The sequence below is a fragment of the Canis aureus genome, chromosome 4, assembly GCF_053574225.1.
Source record: "Canis aureus isolate CA01 chromosome 4, VMU_Caureus_v.1.0, whole genome shotgun sequence".
Taxonomy (NCBI): domain Eukaryota; kingdom Metazoa; phylum Chordata; class Mammalia; order Carnivora; family Canidae; genus Canis; species Canis aureus.
Genome location: NC_135614.1, coordinates 5,376,824 through 5,397,626, shown reverse-complemented (window position 1 = coordinate 5,397,626; position 20,803 = coordinate 5,376,824). Strand labels below are relative to the sequence as shown.

The window sequence follows — 20,803 nt, the reverse complement described above, 5'->3', positions numbered from 1 at the left end:
CACCTTACCTCCAGGCACACAATGGAAGCCGTCTCCGTGATAACCAGGTTTGCACTGGCATGTGAAGGAGCCTGGAGTGTTGTAGCAGAAGGCATCGGGGTGACATCGACTTGGCTGGCATTCATCCACGTCTGTAAAACAGCCATGAAGCCCAGGGACAATGAAATATCTTCTGGAATTCATAGTTTACACAATCATTTAAACCACTTGCTCAACTCTGGGGGACTCTTTCTGCTCCAGGAACAGTGATTTTAAAATTTACTAAACATTACTCATCAAAACGCCAACTCCCCAATTTCTATCTAGCGTATTTTTAAATATGTTTCATTTGAATGATAATGTTTTTATGGAAAATCAAGCAAGCCAAAGGAAAAAAAGAGAAGACTGTTTTGCATTATTAAAGGAGCCTGCTTATCACAAAGGAGAGCTACAAAAATGTCCAAGAGTTTGGAGGCATTATTCACCCCTGACAGAAAAACCTCAGAGATAAGACAAGAAAACTCACATGTTCAACGAAAAGTAGCTCAGAAATTATCATTTTAGAAAAGCTTGGCCTTTGCCATATTCTGTAATGTTAAGTAATTTTGCATATCAAGGGGTCAGGGTATTTTTTACAGTGATCTACATCATCTTTAAGAACATCTTGTCAGCCAACAATGGCCTGACCTCAGGTCTAAAAGAATTCTGCATCATCAGTTATTCTCTGACTCTGTAGTCATTTATTCAAGAAGGGGACTTGGCTTATTTTGAAGCAGAATGTGAGAGGCGGCCAGGTGGATGATGATATGTACTTTAGTAAACAAAAAGCTGGACCTCATGCCCCATGTATACAAGGATTGTTTGCCTTTTCGTGGAAGAAAACTCCTCAGTTCCTAGCAGACAGCAAGGGTCTCATTGTTGCCTAAGTGAGCTACTCACATAGAACAAAATAGTAGAGGAGGAGGGCTAAGTGTCTTCCCCAGGAGAAACAGCCCTGAAGGAAAATGGAGGGTTCACACTATGACAGAGAGACAAAACGCAGCCCATTTACCCAACAGAGTTGAAAGAATAATTCTCTTAATTTCTGGGTGAGTAGGAATAGGCAAATGGGATTTTTTTCAGGTTACACAGGGCGAAAAATCAGAGCAACCACGCACCTTGGCAGGCTCGGCCATCCCCAGAGAAGCCTGGTAAACACGAACAAGTGTAGGAAGACCCTCCCATGTAGATACACTGGGCCCGCTGGGGTATGTCACAGTCATGGAGGCCAGTTTCGCAATAGTTGATGGGGCGTTGGTCCACAGTAGCTTCAAACAAAAGGTTGACACACAGTGTTTGAAGAGAGGCCGCCAAGTGGTCCCAGTGCCTTTCTAAGTTCCCTCTGCATCACTGGTTTAGTCCACTGAGAATGCACCTAGATCTCGGACCTCCAGACGTCTTGCCAGGCTTTCTCCTCTGCTTCCCACTGTGTTGATATCCCTGGATTTCCTGTTTTCTCCCATCTGCCTCTGAATAGTCTGCACAGATGGACACCATGGCTGGTCGTTCCACCTGGTGCCCAACCCCTGGGGCTCTATCTCAGGCCATTCTCCATACCAGCTCTCCCAAACCCAATTTTCCTTTCACCTAGATGTGGAGATGGGCCATCTACAAGTGTAAGTACACACTTCCTGTGGTGACTCTGCTGGAGCGTTTGGAGCTAAGGATCTGAGACTTCCACATGGTGTTTGTACCCTTGGCCCACCAGGCAGGTAGACCATGGACCACAAATGCTGAAGTCAAAGTCACCCATTTCCCATGAAGGAAGGAGAAATAAATTTTTCCAGGTGTTGTGGAAAGACTGTGGGTTTTGGGGGTAGGCACCCTTGGGTATCTACTAGGTACACATGTGTCTGCCACGTGACTTTGGATTTTGTTATATAATTTCTCAGAGCCTCACATTCTTCCTCTGTGGGAATTACTTCCTGCATGCCAAGCATAGGGAGGCTCAATAGATGGAATTACCATTCCCTACAACGTCTTAATGATAGAACTCAGAGAATGAGGGCTCAGGAAGTAGGTGAGTGACCTAGGGGATGGCCAATAATACCAAGATGGAAGTCAAGGGCTGAGGCCTCAAGGGGTATTTTCAAAGGCTGGTACAGGTTCTCTGGGCTTCCCAAGGCACTACTTAGCTTCTGGTTTTAAAGCTCTAAGACCCAGGACAGAATCCTCTCCCTCAAAACATCAGGACAAAACCTCTTCTTCCCTCCAATGAGTCCCTCAGTGTCTGGATTATCCCAGAGAAGGATGGCCTCTCTTCTTTGTCCTCTTCACTGAGTCTGCTCAAGATTGATTCCAGTCTTTCTTGTCCTTGAGAGACAGAGAGCTCTAAGCACTGTCAGGGGACATGTCAGGGAGAGGATACTCTTCAAAGGTCTATGGGAAATAAGAGGAAAGCACTGAAGGCTGGACATCCAGCCTGTGCACTTGGTAGCTTAGACTCCCGAACTCAGGACTATTAACTGACTCCCTGGAACAGATACCAGCAAATCACCTCTCATGGGCCATAGGGTCACTGGATTTTAAATTACTACAAGTGATCCAAATTCCTGTCTGGAAAACAGTCACCCAGATGATACCTAACAAGTCCAAGAACACATTCTGCTTTCTAGGATCCCCCAAGTGTAGGGAAGTACATGCAGACAAAACAACCAAGAAACGAGTTTCACTCTGCTTTTTTTTCTCTATCTCTTCCAACACATATCTATCTCACTGATAGCTTGTAAGTGGTCATTTTATAAGTGATGTTTGCTCATGGATCAGTTTGCTCCACTCTTATTAGCAGAGGAGTGCATCAATACAAGGTAAGCGGGCATAGGCTTCAGCGTTCCCTCCCAGCAGTCATCGTCACACCTGTGTTTCTAAAATCCTCGAATCACTTCTAGAAAAAAGCAATTTATAACTGAATTTTTAAAATACATTTTTCTTTACATAAGACCACTTTTCCACACCAAAGCAGTTTGCTTCTTAAAGAAGTTTTTAAAAGTCAGCTTTATAATCCCAAACGGTTTAGTTCCACCTTTTAAATTTTTATTTTATTTTATTTTATTTTAGATTTTATTTACTTACCCATGAGAGAAACACAAAGAGAGGCAGAGACATAGGCAGAGAGAGAAGCAGGCTTTGGGGAGCCCGATGTGGGACTCGATCCCAGGACCCTGGGACCATGACCTGAGCCAAAGTCAGATGCTCAACCACTGAGCCACCCAGGCATCCCTACTTTTCTATTTTTAAAATAAATGATGCATTTTTAAAGAGAGGTTTCGCATCAGTTAAAAGGGAAAAGCGTTGGGACGCCTGGTTGGCTAAGCGGTTGAGCGTCTACCTTCAGCTCAGGTCATGATCCCAGGGTCCGGGATTAGTCCCGCATCAGGCTTCCCGCATCAGGAGCCTGCTTCTCCTCCTTCTGCCTATGTTTCTGTCTCTCTCTGTGTCTCTCATGAATAAATAAAATCTTAAAAAAAAAAAAAAAAGGAAAAGTGTCTTCTACAGTTCTCCACAGCCAGCACACAATCCACAGCCATGGCAGTGGTCCTTAGTTCTCACTCAAACGGAGTTTTTAGACGGTCTTGCTGATGATGTTCATTCAGAGAGGGGTCAGGACCATCAAGGAGGACAGTGGCTGGCCCATCCCTGCAGCAGAGAAGCAGCTGCCCCAACAACCTAAGCCACCAGAAGGGCCCCCAGGATGCCTGGCTGTGCTTTCCTCAAAGGCTCCCAACCTCAGAGAATTGGCAATTTCTCTACAACTCTGATCCCTCCTGTTCAACTAACAGGAAGCTACATGGTAAGGGGCAGGGGGAGCGTTTGGAAAGGTGAGAAAACTAGGCTCAAATGAGTATTAAAAATTAACTAGAGGGGCACCTGGGTGCCTAACAATATCACAGGCAAGGAAGGGAGAACATTGGGTGAAGCAAGGCTAAACCTAAGGCCCTCTTCCTGCCCTGAAGGATGGGCAGGTTCACAGTGTTGTGCACTGTGCAAAGACACCCACGTGAGCATTCAATGGAACCTCAAATTTTCCCACTTTCTACACACAAAGCCACATATCCTAGGGCTGTGGCCACTCAGAGGGTGTATCTATGTCTTCACATAAAGGTGATTTATAGGCTGTTTCCTTTGTGTGAATATTCTTTGCACATTCTAGTTAACTGTAAAAGTTGGCATGCAGTGGAAAAGAGAAAGGTCATGGGTTTACAAGAAATACCGAAAGTGGAGTTCCATGAGGCAACTCCTCCCAGGAGGGATACTGATCCTCAGGAAAAGATAATCGCTTCTGGCCAGCCCACATCCACTGCATGAGCCCCAGCCCTTCACAGCTGGCAAGGTACAGGGGCTGTCTCCTGAACTGTCCAAATTCTCTTCTCTCCCTTTCCTGCTGTGACCTGGAGAAAATCTTTCCAACTCAGGCTTCCAACACTGGATACAGTTTTAATGAGGAATTTCAGCAGAGGTGAAGCTGCCTGTTTGATTATTCAGTGACAAGCCAGAGTGATTTGGTTGAATACATTTAAGCAGACTTGGCTTTATCCCGTGAGCCACCTCTTCACACAGAGAGTCTCATAGGAGCTGAATAATAGGGGTGAAGAGCCAAGCAGGATGGAATTGTGTGGGGCATACAGGCAGGGGGATAATCAGGAAACCTCACGATGCCAAGCCCCGGGGACACACAATGATCTTCACATTTGTTTCTAAGCAGTTGGATCCACTGTTCAAACTAAATGTCATTCAGAAATTCAGAATTTGATGTATGGAATGCCTGGGTGGCTCAGTGGTTGAGTGTCTGCTTTTGGCTCAGGTCATGATCCCAGAGTTCTGGGATCAAGTCCTTCATCGGGCTCCCCACAGGGGAGCTATGCTTCTCCCTCTGCCTATGTCTCTGCCTCTCTGTGTCTCTCATGAATAAATGGATGAAATCTTTAAAAAAATTTTTTTTTTGATGTATAGAGAAATGAAAGGCTGGAGGTCGGGGCAGAAGACAAATCTGCTCAGGCTTCCATGGATCCTCACTGGCAGCTCCTGAGGCATCACGAAAGGCTCCAGGGGACACTATGAACTCATGATCCAGTCCAAGGAACTGATGTCCAGACACGTGAAGTGTCTGCCTCAAAATCCAATGCCTCGGAGTAGATATTTGCACCCCACCTGCCCTACAGGGAGTGTGCACGTTGGAAGTGGTTGGACACAGAAACCCAGGACGTCATGCCTCACAGCCATCTACCCCAGGACTGCACCCTCCACCCCTTGAGTCTGACTCCAAATGTAATATAAATGGTGCTGTGAACAAATAAATAAAATCTTTGTAAAAATTAATTAAATAAATGGTTGCTGTCATGAAAAATAAACGTTCGAATCTCCTTTATTTCAAAAAGCAGGGAAGGAAGTCACACCAAATACCCAGAAATGGTTGTTCTCTATTGAAAAAGAAAAAGAAGAAACCTTAGCAGAGCTGACATCTGCACTCTGTACAAAGGGGACTGGTTTCTCTAAATCCACAGATGTTTGGGTCCTATTCAAACTATGAGAACTGCCTGTTCCCTTCCGCCCTCAAGACATCACCTCGCCCTGGGACCTCGGCAGCCTCATCTGAGCTTCAAGACAGAGCCAACAGAAAGCACACTAGGCTTTAGTGAACAGTAAGGAAGAGGCAAGGAGGTGCCTCACTGATGCCACAAAAGAAGACTCTGTTCTAAATTAGTTAGAAATGTGGAGTTCAGATGGCCCATTCAGCATGCTGCCCTCCAGACCCAGAGATCTCCAAGAAGCTTTGAACTTAAAATTCTTGGAACCAACAGGTCAAAGTGGTGGCAGTAGGAAAAAAGTGGAAAAATCAAAACAATCTGGCTCTTTGTGGTTGGCCTATCACCACCACCAGCCTAAAGCATTATTAGCCCAACAAATAGCTTCGACTCATTTACTCTGACAAGGCTAAGAAAGTTATGCTACCACATGTGGCTTATAACATCGAAATCCACACAGAATGGCCCTGAGTGAAATTTTAGAGGTAAATCAGGACAAATTCCATGTAAGGCAGTAATGACCCAAGCATCTATTAGATGCTTCCTGCACGTGAATCTCGAGACCACTAATTAGAAGGAGAAACAAGTCTAATTGTCTTAATAGCTTTTAAAAATACAATGAAAAGAATTAAAAGGCATTTTATAAGAAGGGATGTAATGCCAAAGCTTACAAGACGTGAGGTGACACAACGGCTAGTTCAGACAATAATGTTGCTTGTCAGTTAGACAGGTGATTCTCCAGGTGGGTGGAGGGAATTCATCTTTGGAAACCACTTCCCAAACAACAGATGCTGGCACCTGCCGTCTCACCCAGGATGATTACCTGGGGCAACACATTCACACAGGTGCTAACATACACACTGCAAGAAGTGTTTCTGAAAAGTTACCCACAGAACTTACCCACACATGTTCCCTCTTCTGAAAACTGATAGCCCTCCACACACTCGCAACGGAAGGTTCCGGGATGATTGTTGCAGATCGCATGGCTGCCACAAACCGAGGGCTGTTCTGAACATTCATCAATATCTGTAACGAATTTTTTTAAAATGTAGACTTAAAAAAAAAACTTCTTCAAATATCACTAAATATATAAAATAGAAAGCGTTTTGGCCTGCAAATGGATCCATTCTAAAAAAAAAACCTTTCTATATTCTACAAGTAACGTTAATCAGATTTTTCTATTTATTTATTTATTTATTTATTTATTTATTTATTTATTTATTTATAATGTAGGGGGTGGGAGGGGCAAAGGGAGAAAGAATCTCAAGCAGACTCTGCACTCAGCTCGGAGCAGGCGTACAGCTCCATCTCACGACCCTGAGGCCATCACCTGAGCTGAAACCAAGAGTCAGATGCTTAACTGACTGGGCCACCCAGGTACCCAAATAAGATTTTTTTTTTCTATGCATAACTTTGGGGGGTGACCTCAAGGCCTTCCTCCTACAGAAATGTACACTTCCCCTGCCTCTCCTAAGCTAGGTGCCAAGCCGGGGGTACACTAACATCAGAGTGCCAAATACACATTAAGAAGATGTGTAGACAAGTGTCCACTGTGAATATGGCTCCTAAAACTACAGAGCATAATTAAATATGCTACCCCAAGATATTTCCTTTCTCCCATTATAGTTACAAAGCCAAGTTGAACAATTTAAAGCCAAGTCATGAATTTTGAATGCTACCTAGAGCATAACGCGCTAAAAGAAAGACCATTAACTCATAAGGTTGTAAATGAACTAGGAGGGTGATGCCCTCTCATAGGACAACACCAAAGCCATCACATGGGATAATACGAGACCAAAGAAAACATATGCTGTGGAGTGGGAGATAGCTAGGCTCAAATCCTGCCTCCTTTAGTTACCAGCCTGCGTGTGGTCTTGGGCAAGTTACTAATTACTCAGCCTCGTTTGCAGAGTTTCTCAATTTGTAAATTAAGCACAATACTACTGATCTTGAGGTGTTCTAAGGATTACAGAGATTGGATGTAAGCAGAGGAGCACCTGGTATGCTCTGGAGACATGGCTATTATTATAATTTTTAGGCATTCATCCTATACAACCAGTCATGGGGACAGATTTAGCTGATTCTAGGGACATGGCCCTCAGATGGCCCCTAGATATAAAGATCCAATCTAGTAGCTAACACCACAGCAAGCCCGATTGGCCCAGACAAGAAACTGAGCTAACTTGTCATTACTCTGATTACCTGTCCACAGATGGACTAAAATAAACACAATCACACCAGGTCTTTCACATGCCAACCTAATTCTCAGAGTGCATACAGTACAGAGGTAACTACCTCTGGCATTTCTGGAACCCTGAGGCACGGGGACGTCATTTTATGATGGCTGAAATCAAATCCTCTCCTCTTCTCACCCTCCTCCAATGCCTTCATGTGAATCTTTCACACTTGGAAGACAAAGCCTCACGCATCCACCTCTGATGGTCAGCCAGCCCAGCCCACCTCTTCACTGGTGAGACAAACCCCCTACTGGCCTAGCGGACCACACTGTGTGAGATAAGCATTTTTGCCACATTGGCCCCATGGCTTGATCTATACTCATGCCAAAGCCCAAACCAAATGATATTCAGCTTTTTCAAGATATGCTGCAGTGCCTGTGCCTGTGAATTAATTAAGATACAAGATCTCACCCAAGAGGACTGCTCCAGACAACCTGGAAGGTTGCAGAACAAAGCCCCTCCCCAAGCAGCCTCTTCTATGAGCTGGAGCTGGAGTGGGGGTATGGGGATATTCAGCAAGTGTGAACCCCATAGCCCCATCCACCAGCTGTTGCCCCAGCAACAAAGGAGAAAAAAAAAAACATTCCAGCTATCAAGGTCTCACTGTGCCATAACTCTCAGAAGACACTCCCCACACAGAATGCAGGGCTCCAGAGCTTAGATTCAACTGCCAAAGCCCAAGAGTGCAGAGCAACAGTTTTCAATCAAAGGAAAGAGAAAAATCACCCGGGGAAGTCTTCCAAGGTCCATTCTCTGCCTGGATGTTTGTGGTCAGGGAATCTGTGTGGTTCAAAGAAGCTACTTCAGTGATCAATCCCTCACACCCTATCTACTGCTGGCCAATAGGATTCGGGGGCCCTGGAATAAGGGAGGGATGGCCCCCAGCACATGAAGGTGTAGATATATATACATGTATGTATACGTATATATATGTATCTCCAAGCAGGGTGGAGCAAGACTCTAGCAGTTTCCCTGCTAATAGCCCACAGTCCTTACGTGTAGAAATTCTCCCTAATACCTAATTTAAATCCTCCCTTCTGTAAACTGAGGCTAGGACTTTAATCCTTCCTTTACTGGAAAGAGTGAATTGGCGATAGCCCCCCCTCATAAAATTTCACAAAATCTGCTTCAAGTTTATTGTTCTCTTCTCTGGAAAGAGATTTCCTTGCACATAGATCATCCTCTAACCCAACAGGAAAGTCCTGGATTATTCTTGTAATTACTGCTTTCTTCTTTATTTTTTTTCAGAGTGGCTACTTTTAGATTTTCAACAAATATAAATTTGTCTCTTTTCTCAAGGCTAAGCTCTTTGAGGAGAAGAGTCTCATGACTGATTTGTTAAGTGCCTTGTGTGCACTCAAAATTACTCGAACAGAGATTATCCAAAACTATCTCTACAGACTCCCAATTGAGAAATATATGGAAGCCATTCTGCTAGGCAGCAGAACTCTATGATTTTTCTGGAAACCTTCTCCAAACCACCTTGGAGGGTCGCCATGCAGTGTCTAACCAACACTGGGCTTGCTGAGGGTGTCATCTATCATCACGTCAGTGTTACACAAACTGAATTACAAAGGCTCATTCTCATTCTCCTCAAAGGCACTTTCCAGGTCAAAATAATACACGACATGATTTGCTTAATGCAATTTCCTATTAACAGCCTAATGTCTCAATGCATTAACACTTTGAGGCATGTTCTAGTGACCCAGAACAAAAGGTAGCCTAACTGGGAATATACTCACATTCCATGGTGCTAATCTGCCAGAATGAGGACTAACCAGAAAACAAAAGCAAGTCTGCACATGACCACCTGTCTTCCAGAGCGGGCACATCAGAGGGTTTTCTATGATAGCAACAGATAATGTGAGGTATGGCTGGTTGTGCCTTGTGAAGTGAGGCAGGCATTCCTACTATGAGATGCTAAAGTACAAGAGTGGAAGAATTAGCCAGAGGTCATGGTACAGCAGCAGTGGGTTGTAGTATCTCCATGCTTTCCTAACATTGAGTTGGCTTATGAAGTTGATGAAGAGCCACATAAAGACTAAGGAGGCATATGCCTCTAGCAGAGAAATTAGGGAGCCCCATCCCTGCATGGTGTCCATCACCATCTTCACGGCCTCAGGAGGGTTCTGCTCACAAGAACACACTTGTGTGCCCATGTGGGCATGTGCACCTGCGCAGTCGCATGTGTGTCTACACATGCACACACACACACACACACACTACCATGCTGCTTCAAACTGGCCTGAACCAATTCAGCCATTCAAGATTGTTGGGCTATTTTGGGAAATTCTGGAAAACTCTGATCATTAGAGGCAAGTAGGAACAATGTCCCCTTCCCAGTTGTATGTTACCAGGAAGACGAGCCTCAGATTGAATTCTACCACCTGTGTAAAGTCATCAGCAGTCTGGCTAAACAGTTTGACAGTCTTTTCCTGTAAGCCCAAGTCCCTGCTCCCTATTATTTCAGATGGCCCACTGAGCACCTCCCATAGAATTTCACCCTGAGTCAAATAAAGCAATATACTGACAGTAGGATCCGCCAAACTTTATGTTAAATCAGCACATGAAATCTGCCACTAATCAGAGGGTTGGATTCCAGACCTAGGTCATTGTCCCCCAATGTCAAGGCTGCCAGGCTCACCAGATTCTTATATTCCATTCAAGGGGTTGCTCATCTTTCTAGCCAAACATCCATGTGCATGCCACTCTTTCACTGAGGGAACTTATTTCTAGCACTTCCTACATTTGCTAGTGAGCCCTCTGCTGCAGATTTAAGTGGCTCACCTTGAAGCACTTGACATTCTTACACTAGTTGCCCCTGCTATATGGACTCTTCACTGAGTTAGGAATCAACTAACTAATCCTTGGTAGTGGCCTGAAATTCAGTCACAAACATACAAGCTGTCTACGTGTAAGTGTTAAAAATGAAATTATAATTAAAGAAGTTCACTGAGAAGCAGCATATGCATGTTTGAGTCAGTTAAGTTCCAGTGTTTCAGTGTCACTGGCTCATGTTGATGAGTCTCACTGATTCTCAGCTATAGAAGTAGGAATGGACCTGCCAGCCAGTGGAATGGCCACTACCAAAATAAATATAAACCACAGGAACACAAATTGGCAAGAATGTGGGGAAAGTGCAGCCCTTGTGTGCTGTTGGTAGGAATGTAAAATGGTACAGCTGTTGTGGCAAAAAATATGGAGATTCCTCAAAAAAAATCAAGCATAGAAGTACCCTATGATCCAGCAATTCCACTTCTGAGTATATATCCTCAAAGATCTGAAAGCAGGGTCTCAAACAGGTATTTGTACACCGATACTCATAGCAGCATTATTCACAACAGCCAAAAAATTGAAGCCACCCAGGCATCCACAGACAGGCAAATGAAGGAAAAAAAAATGGTAGTGCATGCACACCATGGAATGTTATTCCCGCCTAAGAAGGAAAAGTTCTGACCCAGGCTACAACACGCTCGGATGAGCCTTGAGGATGTTACGCTCAGTGAAATAAGCCAGTCACAGAAGAACAGGGACTGTGTAATACCACTCTATGAAGTACATAGAGTAGTCAAATTAATACACAGAAAGTAAAATGGCAGTGGCCAGGGGCTGATGGGGGCCACACAAGAGAATAGGAAACTATTGTTTATTGGGGACAGAGTTTCAGTTTGGCAAGTTGAGAAGAGCTCTGGAGATGGATGGTGGTGATGGCACCACTATGTGAATGTACTTAATACCATTGAACCATATGCTCAAAAATGGGGTAAAACCACAAATTTTACGTGTATTTTAGCACAATTAAACATAATTTTTATTTTAAAAAAAATTTTAAAGATTTTATTTATTTATTTATGAGAGATACACAGAGAGGCAGAAACATAGGCAGAGGGAAAAGCAGGCTCCCTACAGAGAGCCCGATACAGTACTCAATCCCAGGACCTGAGCCAAAGGCAGATGCTCAACCACTGAGGCCATCCAAACACTCCTAAACATAATTTTTTAAAAGGCAAAAATGAAAGCATCAATCTCAACAGAGTTGCTGGAAGAAATGAGACTGTGTTTGTGGAGTATCTACACCAAGAAAGCCTGGGCTCATTACAGTTAGTTCTTTATTATTAGTGTGATACACAGCACTGACTTTAGCTTCCCTTTAACGTTGTGTGTTTTTAGGGTGCCTGGGTGGTTCAGTCAGACACTGGTGAAGCGTCTGCCTTTGGCTCAGGTCATGATGCCCGAGTTCCGGGATCGAGCCCCACATGGGGCTCCCTGTTCAGGGGGGAGGCTGTTTCTCCCTTTCCCTCTGCCTCTCCCCCAGCTCATGCTCTCTCTTGCCCACTCTCTCTCTCTCAAATAAATAAAATCTTAAAAAAAAAAAAATAGATCTGTGTGTTCTTAAGGTGAAGTAGAGCATAGCCTTGTGAATTCTCCTGCTGGGAGTCTCTGCATTGGATCAGGTGGAAGAAAGGGACACTACCCCTGACATTACATGGGGACCCCAGGTGTGGGGCTGGGCACATCCACCCCTGCTCCCTCGCTTCACCTGGTCCTCTGGTTTGTGAACTCTGGATGCCTTCTCCTGGCCTATTTCCCAGCCCCCACAAGTCAGAATGGATGGCCATACCAGAGCAGGTCCTTCCGTCCCCTCGGAATCCAATGGAACACTCGCAGGTGAACTGAACCCCGGGGCCAGGACGACAGGCCGCGTTGGTGTCACACCCATGAGTGCCGATGTAGCAAGGATTCTGAAGGGCATCAGGGGAGCCATCTGCAAAGGAGAGAGATATTGAGGCAAGTGAGTAATTCAGAAATGCCGGCAGAGGAAGGAAGGCCCAGCTAATGACCCACAGAATGGCCAAGGGTTCCTGGAACAAGACACTAGCCTGCCCCTGCGTCACCATGGGGCAGGATAGGTGAACTATCCCTCCAGATCCATGCCTATTTTTGTAAATAAAGTCTTACCTGAAACCAGCCACATCCAATCACCTGCATATAGTCTGTGGCTACTTTTGCGCTATGGTGGCAGAACTGAGATCTTGTGACAGACACTGTATAGCTGGCAAAGCCTAGAGTGTTTGCTGCCTGGCCTTTTAAGAAAGAACGTACCACCCCCAACACCTAAAGCTCCAGTTGTCCAAGGAGGGAGAAAGACACCTGCCCTGCTCCTGCTTTATGGAGCTAGGCAAGGACAAACTTGGTCAGCTGGGGAAGTGCCCTGGGTATGAAGGGAACACCAAAACAACTAAAAAAGAGAAAGACCTTACTGCCAGACCCCAGATATACAGAGCCCCCGGGGCTCGAAGAACTGCCATTCCTACCTCTCACAGGACCAATGGAGTTGCTTAGTGCATAGCGCAGGATCCTCTCCTCCTGGTTGTATAGCACAAACACGCTGTCCACAGAGAGCTGCTGGGTGCTGGGCAGGACCGGCCGGGAGGTGTCGTGGGCACACTCCTGGAAGGTGATGGTCTGGCGCCACTGGTAGGTGTAGATGTTGGAAGACGCAGCACCACCTTGCTCAGGCTCTGTCACGGTGTACTCCCGCGTGGAGGAGGATGTGATCACTGGGGTGCGGTGGCAGAGAGAAAGCAGACAAGGTAGGGAGACAAATGAGGCAAAAAAAAGTCTTAGTCGAGGGCTTTAAAACCATCGGCGGTATTCCCTGTCCAGATGAGAGACTGGATGGAATGGGTTACATAAGACCATTTATTTCAGCATTGGGGCTCACTGTGTTACCTAGATTTTCCATATTATTACGGTATTGTTCATATTAGTCATATTTACTGCTTCCTCTTATCAAGTGTTCTTTGTAAGTTCTAAAGCCACCCAGAAGCAACCCAGAGATAAGAGGTCTGCTGAAAGAGCACACACTTGAAAGCAGATACACCTGAACTTAACACCTTGCACCACCACTCACAAGGTGGACAATCACAGGCCAGTTACAACTTCTTCAGCCTCCGTTTCTCTTACACTGTGGTTTGGGGTGAGGATGACATAATGTATGTAAAATTTCCGGACCCATGCAGGCTAGTACTGTTAAGATAAACTACCACTTATGGAGCACTGACCACGTGACTAGCAGAGAGCTAATGGCTTTATATAGGTTATCTCACTTGGGATTCAATAAATAGTGGCTGCTATGTATAACCCTAGATGAAACAGTTCTCTAATACAAAGAGAGAGAGAGAGACACTAAATGGGTTTCAATATCAATTTCTGAAAAATTACTAAAATGCTGCGAGCAAACCTTCAGAGAGAACAAGACAGCCTTCCCTGCTCAGGAGAGAGCCTGCTTTTGACCCATACTATGAAACTTTCAACTTCCGATTAAAAAAAGAAGAAGAATGTTAGTAAATTGAACACCAATAAAAAAAAAAAAAAGAAAAAAAAAAAATAAAAAAATAAAAAATAAAAAAATAAAAAAAAAAAAAAAAAAAGAAGAAGAAGAATAAAAGGTTCTTTATATTTGTGTGCTCTGCTGTAGTTCACAACAAAAGCCAGAAGATAAATAAAATTAGTATAAGCTGCCTCCTGTCCAGCTCCCACATGCTACGCTGCCAGAAACACCATCTGGTCGCAGGCTGACTGCAGACTAGGGTCCTGCTGCTCATTCCACCTCCTATTCACCAACCCCAGGAGAGCTCAATCAAGCCACAAAGCCTTGGTAATTAGTACAACCTTTCTGTATGGCAATTTAATAAGAGCCTTTAAAAAGTTCCTATTGTTTGGCTCAGCAATTCTATTTCTAGGAATTGAATCTTAGAAAAGAATCAGAAATTTAGTCCAGACTTTTGATGATGGCCTTTTGACTGATTATGAGATGGAAAATTGGAAATAACTTAAGCTTTAGAAAACAGAATGGCTTAAATTAACAGCTGTATAATAGTGTGGTATAATTGCAATTTCATTTAAATAAAATTGCTCTATCCAACTGTAGAGCATGTAATAATATGGCATCAGTGTGAAATTTCTTGACTGTGATCATTGCACTGTGGTCACATATGAGAATATAAAATGGGTGACTTATTTAGGGAGAAAGTTAGAAGAATAATATTTCGGTGGAGGATTATAATGACTATAACTTACTCTCAAAAAAATGTATCATTTGATATATATGTATATATATGTATATATATATACATACACACATATAATGTATTCGGTCAAGTAAATATGGCAAAATGTTAACAATTAGTGAAGCTGGGTAAATGGCCGATGGAACCTGTGCTACTTTCAACTTTTGTGTAAGTTTGAAATTATTTAAAAGAGTAAGTTAAAATATAGATGTATACATATATACATATGTACATATAGTTATATACATATGAAATATCCATGGTATACATTACATCCCTAGGACTTATAAAATCTATAGTGAAATATTATATATATATATGTACACACAACCCAACATATGTGTACATATATATATATACACACATATATATGTTGAGGTATTTTTCTAATATTTTTATTTTTAAGCAATCTCTAAACTCAAAGTGGGGCCCACCCAACTGAGCCTGCCAGACGCCCCTGTTGGGATATTTTATATATAAATGAGGGACAGGCTGAAAGGAAATAATTTAAATCTAATAATAACTTTGCCCCAGTTTTACCACTATGCTTCTTTTTTTTTTTTTTTTGCACTAATTTCCTACTAGTGTGTACTATGTCTGTAATTAGGGGAAAAGGTGACTTTAATAAGCTAGCACCCAGATACTTCCCACTAGGAAGCCCAGGGGATGGCCCAGCCCCAGGGCTCCTGCAGCAGTGGGTGGGTCTGGAGCCAGTGGGGAGCTGGAGCTGTGCCCATACCCCTCCCACTCCCCCACTTCCACCCCTCTCATCTCACCCCCCCACCCCACATGGCACTGGTGGCTCACCCCCACGAGAGTAGTGGTAGAGCTCTGTGTAGGGCTCGATGTGCACAGAAGAGCCAAATGGGATGTGCGGCACGTGGCCCTCCAGCTCCGTGTTGATGGTCAGGTGTCCATGTTCGTCGATGCCACTGAACTGCTGCTTGATGACCAGCTTGCCCGGATACCCCACAAAGGTCACCTCGGCCTGGCGGGTGAACTCACCTCCTGGAAAGCAACGTGAGTCATTTTGCCACCTGGGAAGGAGTAAAAATGACTCCTAGGCTCAGGGGTTGCTCATGATGGAGGCTCACACCTCCTCTACAGTTTGGTTGGCAGAAATGGAGCCCGTGATGCTGGGGACAGGGCTGGAACATCCCTGTGGCCCAACTGAGTCATGCACAGAGGAGAGAAGCTGCTTCCCAGCCCCATACCTGTATTGGAGATGGGCTGGCTCAGGACTAGAGCTGGACAAAGCAAAGGACCAGAGTTGGTCTCCCAGCTGTGCTAGGTGCTAATGGAGCAAATCTGAACAAGTTACCTAATGTCCCGAGCCTCCATTTCTTAAGGATAAAAGAGCGATACATGCTACCTGCTGGAAACTAGATGAGCTAAAGTATGTTTAGAAGTGCTCTGCCAAATGTCAAGCTTTCCAAGATGTTAATTATGGTGATAACTATTGTAACACTTCAGTGTGCCAGTCAGGATGGGTGAGTTGCTCAGGGCAAACCATTGTCAATACCAGAAACCACCTGGGGAGTACTTACTATGGGTGTTGGCTCAGGAACTCCCCTTGGTCTGTGCCAGGCTGCAGCCCCAAAGACGCAGCAAAAATACTTCTCCTTCCAGCTTCTTTTCCTTTCCACATATGCATACTCCCATTACAGCTGGGGTGCTGGCACACTATGGCCTCGGGGCTAACTCTGGCCACTCAGGCCCACAGCCCTTGAGCCAAGAATGCTCTTTACATTTTTAAATGGTTTATTAAAAAGTCAGAAGAATAATATTTCATATTACATGTTATCATATATATTTCACATATATACTATGTGAAAATTACATGAAATTTACATTTTAGTGCCCATTAATAAAGTTTCATTAGGACACAGTCACACTTGCTCATATGACATATTATTTATGATTGCTTTTGCTCTGTGATCACTTAACAGAGTTGAGCAGTTACAACAGAGGTCATATCGCCTAGAATATTTAGGCAAAGCAAATGTTTACTATCTGCCCATTTGCAAAGTGTGACAATTCCTGCTTTATAGTACCCAAGTCCCAGGTGGATGTCCAAGTGCTAATCCACGTCCTGGGACATTTAAGGACCACGGTAGTAAAAGAGATTTACTGTGGTAGGAAATTTGTAAAGACTCCCTCAACCCTGCTGAAGTTGACGTTGTTACAAAATACCACCAGTTTAAATGAATCCACAGAGAGAGCAACACCAATTTGAAAACCTGTGCGGGGATGGAGTAGCGTCTGTGGGTCTGACTGCAAATCTCGGCTGTCAGGAAAGAGCATGTTTGCATGAGAACGTGAACCTGGTTATAATACTCAGGATATATATGCCTGAAGGATAGAGAAAAAATATTAGGCCATACAGTTGATACCTCATGGGTAGGTCCACCCTTTTTCAAATATGTATCCTCTCCGTTCTTAAATGGCCACATTGCAGGAAACTATGTATTTAATGTCCCATGACTTTTGGAGGGTTACCATGGCAAAGCCTAGAGACCCTGCTGCACGGCCTTTTCACAATAAAGCCATGGTTGAGGCTCCAGCAAGGTGAAGAGGTGGGGGAAAAAACAGATCTAGGTAGTCAGAAGCAGCAGATGGGTACCAGTGACCCAGAACAACGGGCTCCAAATCCTGGAAGTGTCTAGAGAGGAAGGACACAGTCTCTTAAACCCAAACTATTCCAGGAAAAGGCCTCCAGCATGCACAGGGAAGCTGGCCTCAGCAGAACATGGGAGAGGCCATGACCACACTACAGAAATGTCCCCCCAGACATCTGCCCCCGGGTCTGCTAAAGACTGCACTGTCCCTGATAGGGCACAGCCTCTGGGAAAATTAGATTTTCTAAGACTCAGGAGGATTATGTTTATCAGGCTTAATTCACTAGCTAGAAACAGCAGATTCCTTTTCTCCAAGCAGATGCTAAAGAAATGTCAAATATCAGATCAGATTGGTTGGGAATTTGAGGCAGGCTTGATAACAAAAGGAGGGAGACTGTCACAGCCTAAGACCTAGGTCTTAGGTCTAGAGCCACAAAATGCTCATCAGTAAGTGTCTGCAAACCTAGAGTTTCCTTACTATTAACCCCCAGGCCACCCAGGCACACCTGTGGGGTCCACTGATTTTACCGTTGAAGATAAATTACCTGTTATGCTGAACCCATTCTTGAATGCATCCTGTTCCACTGCAAACATCCATCCAATGATGCCTCCGATGGGGGCCAGAGGAAGCAGAGAATAGCCCACGGTCTCGGGAATGGTGCTGATGGCTGTGTAGGAGCGCCCGTGGTTCATTACCACGTAAGAGTGGAGGTCGGTGTTCTCAAAGACGATGGGAACTGGGCTGTTCCCCACAAAGATCCTTCCTTTCACCTTGCCATTAACTCGCTGGGGGGAACCTGAGCAAGAAACGAAGAAGCCAGCTTTTTTTTTAAAGATCTTATTTATTTATTCATGAGAGACACACAGATAGAGAGGCAGAGACATAGGCAGAGGGAGAAGCAGGCTCCCTGCGGGGAGCCCAATGCAGGACTCGATCCCAGGACCTCGGGATCATGCCCTGAGCTAAAGGCAGACACTCAACCACTGAGCCATCCCGGTGCCCCAGAAGCCAGCCTTTTAAAAAAGAGTAACATGCCTGGTGGGACCTGTACCTCTAAAGCAAAGAGATAGAAAGGCATTGGGATCATTGAGAGCAGTTGCCAGGAGGACAGTAGTCACAACTGTCTGTGAGCATTCGAAATTCCAACATCCTTCCTCTGTCCCATGCTGATCCATAATGGACAGCACGGAAGTAGCTCCAAGGGGAGTCACTGTGTGATGAAGGAGCTTCAGGGTCACATTAAATCATCTTAGGAGAACGGTGTCACGAGTGATCTAGAACTAGGTGATCCTATCACTGATCACTCTTAGGTGTATAAGGAACAGAATTCCTAATTTCACTGGGTAGTCCTGGGAATCTGGGACATTTGGCAGCCTGATCTATCACACACCTTAATACACAGCTCTGGCTCAAATATGGTTCTATCACTGAGAGTGAGGACCGTCTGGGTCCCAGAGCTTCATTCAAACCAAGCTCCAACAGATGTGGGCACTGCAGATGTCACAGGACACACAGACATGGCCTCTGGCCCAGGATCGGCTCATGGACTGGGGTGTGTTTGTGGTTGACTGTTGCATTCAGAAAACTGGGAAAGATGTGAAACCTACTGTGGAAATGTAAAAGCCTTCTTCACAAGTTACCAAAGAGTATATATAGAATAGTTTTTGTTTTAAAAGCACACTAATAATAAATGTTAGCATATAACTCGGGGAAAATACAAGAAGAGATATACACAAAACTGCTAACAGGGGTTAACTCAGTGCAATACGGTAAACTTTCATTTTTCTGTAATACGTGCCTCTATGCTTTGTAAGTATTTATAACTTGCATACATTACTGTTTAATCAGAAAAATGTAAGATCTAAAGAAATTAAGTCGTTTTTGCATTCAAATAAGAAAACTGAAGGTTACCACATGACCCAGAAATTCCAACTCCTAGGTGTCTTCCCAAGAGAGCAGGAAACATATGTCCATACAAAAACTTGTACACAAATGCTCTTAGTAGCGTTATTCATAACGGCCAGGATATCCGTTGCTTGGTATAACCACGCAACAGAATACATAGCTAGAAAAAAAAGAATAAAGTCCTGGTATGTGCCAAAACAGGGATAAGCCTTGAAAACAGCAAGTGAAGTGAAAGAAGTCAGATGCAGAAGGTCACATATCATATGATTCCGTGGAATGAAATGGAAATATTTTGGAAGAGGATAAGCCATAATGGCAGGAAGTAGATGAGCTGTGGAGAGGGGTTAGTGGATACAGTGTTTCTTTCTGGACTGATAAAAATGTTCTACAGCTAGACAGAGGTGACAGCTGCACAACTTAGTGAGACTAAAATCCAGCAAACCATGTACTCTATTTTTAAAAAATATGTTTTTATTTATTTGAGAGAGACAGAGACAGAGATAGCAAGAGAGCAGGAGCGGGGAGAGGAGAGAGAAGCAGGCTCCCCAGTGAGCAGAGAGCCCAATGCAAGGCTCAATCCCAGGACCCTGGGATCATGACCTGAGCTGAAGGCAGACACTTCACTGACCAAAACCCCAGGTGCCCCAAACTGTGTCCTTTAACAAGGATGTTAATTATATCTTTAAGAAAACTGAAGGAAGAGGTAAATAAATCACTTTGGACTGTTCAGGTTTGATGCAGAATTAAATTCGATCAGTTATTGATTGCACATACTTTGTTTCTCTTCATAGATTACCAGGGACAGGACTTTCAGATCCACCCAGCTCCTTCACCTGGCCTCAGCAGTTTTCTGCACCCAGAAAGTTCTCAGTAAAGTCTGTTGAATAACACTGGACACAGGGGCTTGCACCTGAGCATCATCGCTTATGATCAGAAAACCCTCTGCTATGTTCACTATGCCCAAGCTGTTAAACAGGGTCACTGACAAGCCAAGACATACTTGACACACACAGTGTTTCAGCACACAAATTGTGTCATTACACTGGGGAATGCTATGAAGTTGGAAGACTAATATCGAAAAAATGCATCCCCCAAACAATTACAGAAACAAGCAAGAAAGCCAAGTGAAGGAAACCAAACAAATTTTTTCCACCAAACCTTGAGCCAGAAAAATGTTTCAAAAGTAGCAAGAATCCAACAAATATGTAAACCACAGAAGTATTATGGGGCGGGTATATAATGTCAAAATATGCAGCTGAACAGTTTGTTACATCTGAGCTTGTCACCAAACACAAACTGCTCAGCATTTCCAGCTCTGACACTTGGCATGGAAAGAGGGAAGGAGAGGTTGCTCTTTAAGAATAAGCTTTCATTGTAAATTCTGGAAGTTTCTCTCTGGGTGAGAGATGTACGAAAGCCAAGCCAAAAA

At 44.2% G+C, this 20,803-nt stretch overlaps 1 protein-coding gene across 1 annotated transcript in view; it reads right to left on the bottom strand.

Annotated features, from left to right (window-relative positions):
* Window positions 1-20,803, bottom strand: part of NID1 (nidogen 1) — an 83,919-nt gene that overhangs the window by 26,621 nt on the left and 36,495 nt on the right. Inside the window, exons 6-12 of the mRNA XM_077894417.1 lie at window positions 18,014-18,265; window positions 15,658-15,858; window positions 13,093-13,338; window positions 12,399-12,542; window positions 6,441-6,566; window positions 1,137-1,286; window positions 9-131 (exon numbers count right to left, since the gene is read on the bottom strand). Coding sequence (XP_077750543.1) covers window positions 9-131; window positions 1,137-1,286; window positions 6,441-6,566; window positions 12,399-12,542; window positions 13,093-13,338; window positions 15,658-15,858; window positions 18,014-18,265 — 1,242 coding nt within the window. The remainder of the gene's footprint in view (window positions 1-8; window positions 132-1,136; window positions 1,287-6,440; window positions 6,567-12,398; window positions 12,543-13,092; window positions 13,339-15,657; window positions 15,859-18,013; window positions 18,266-20,803) is intronic.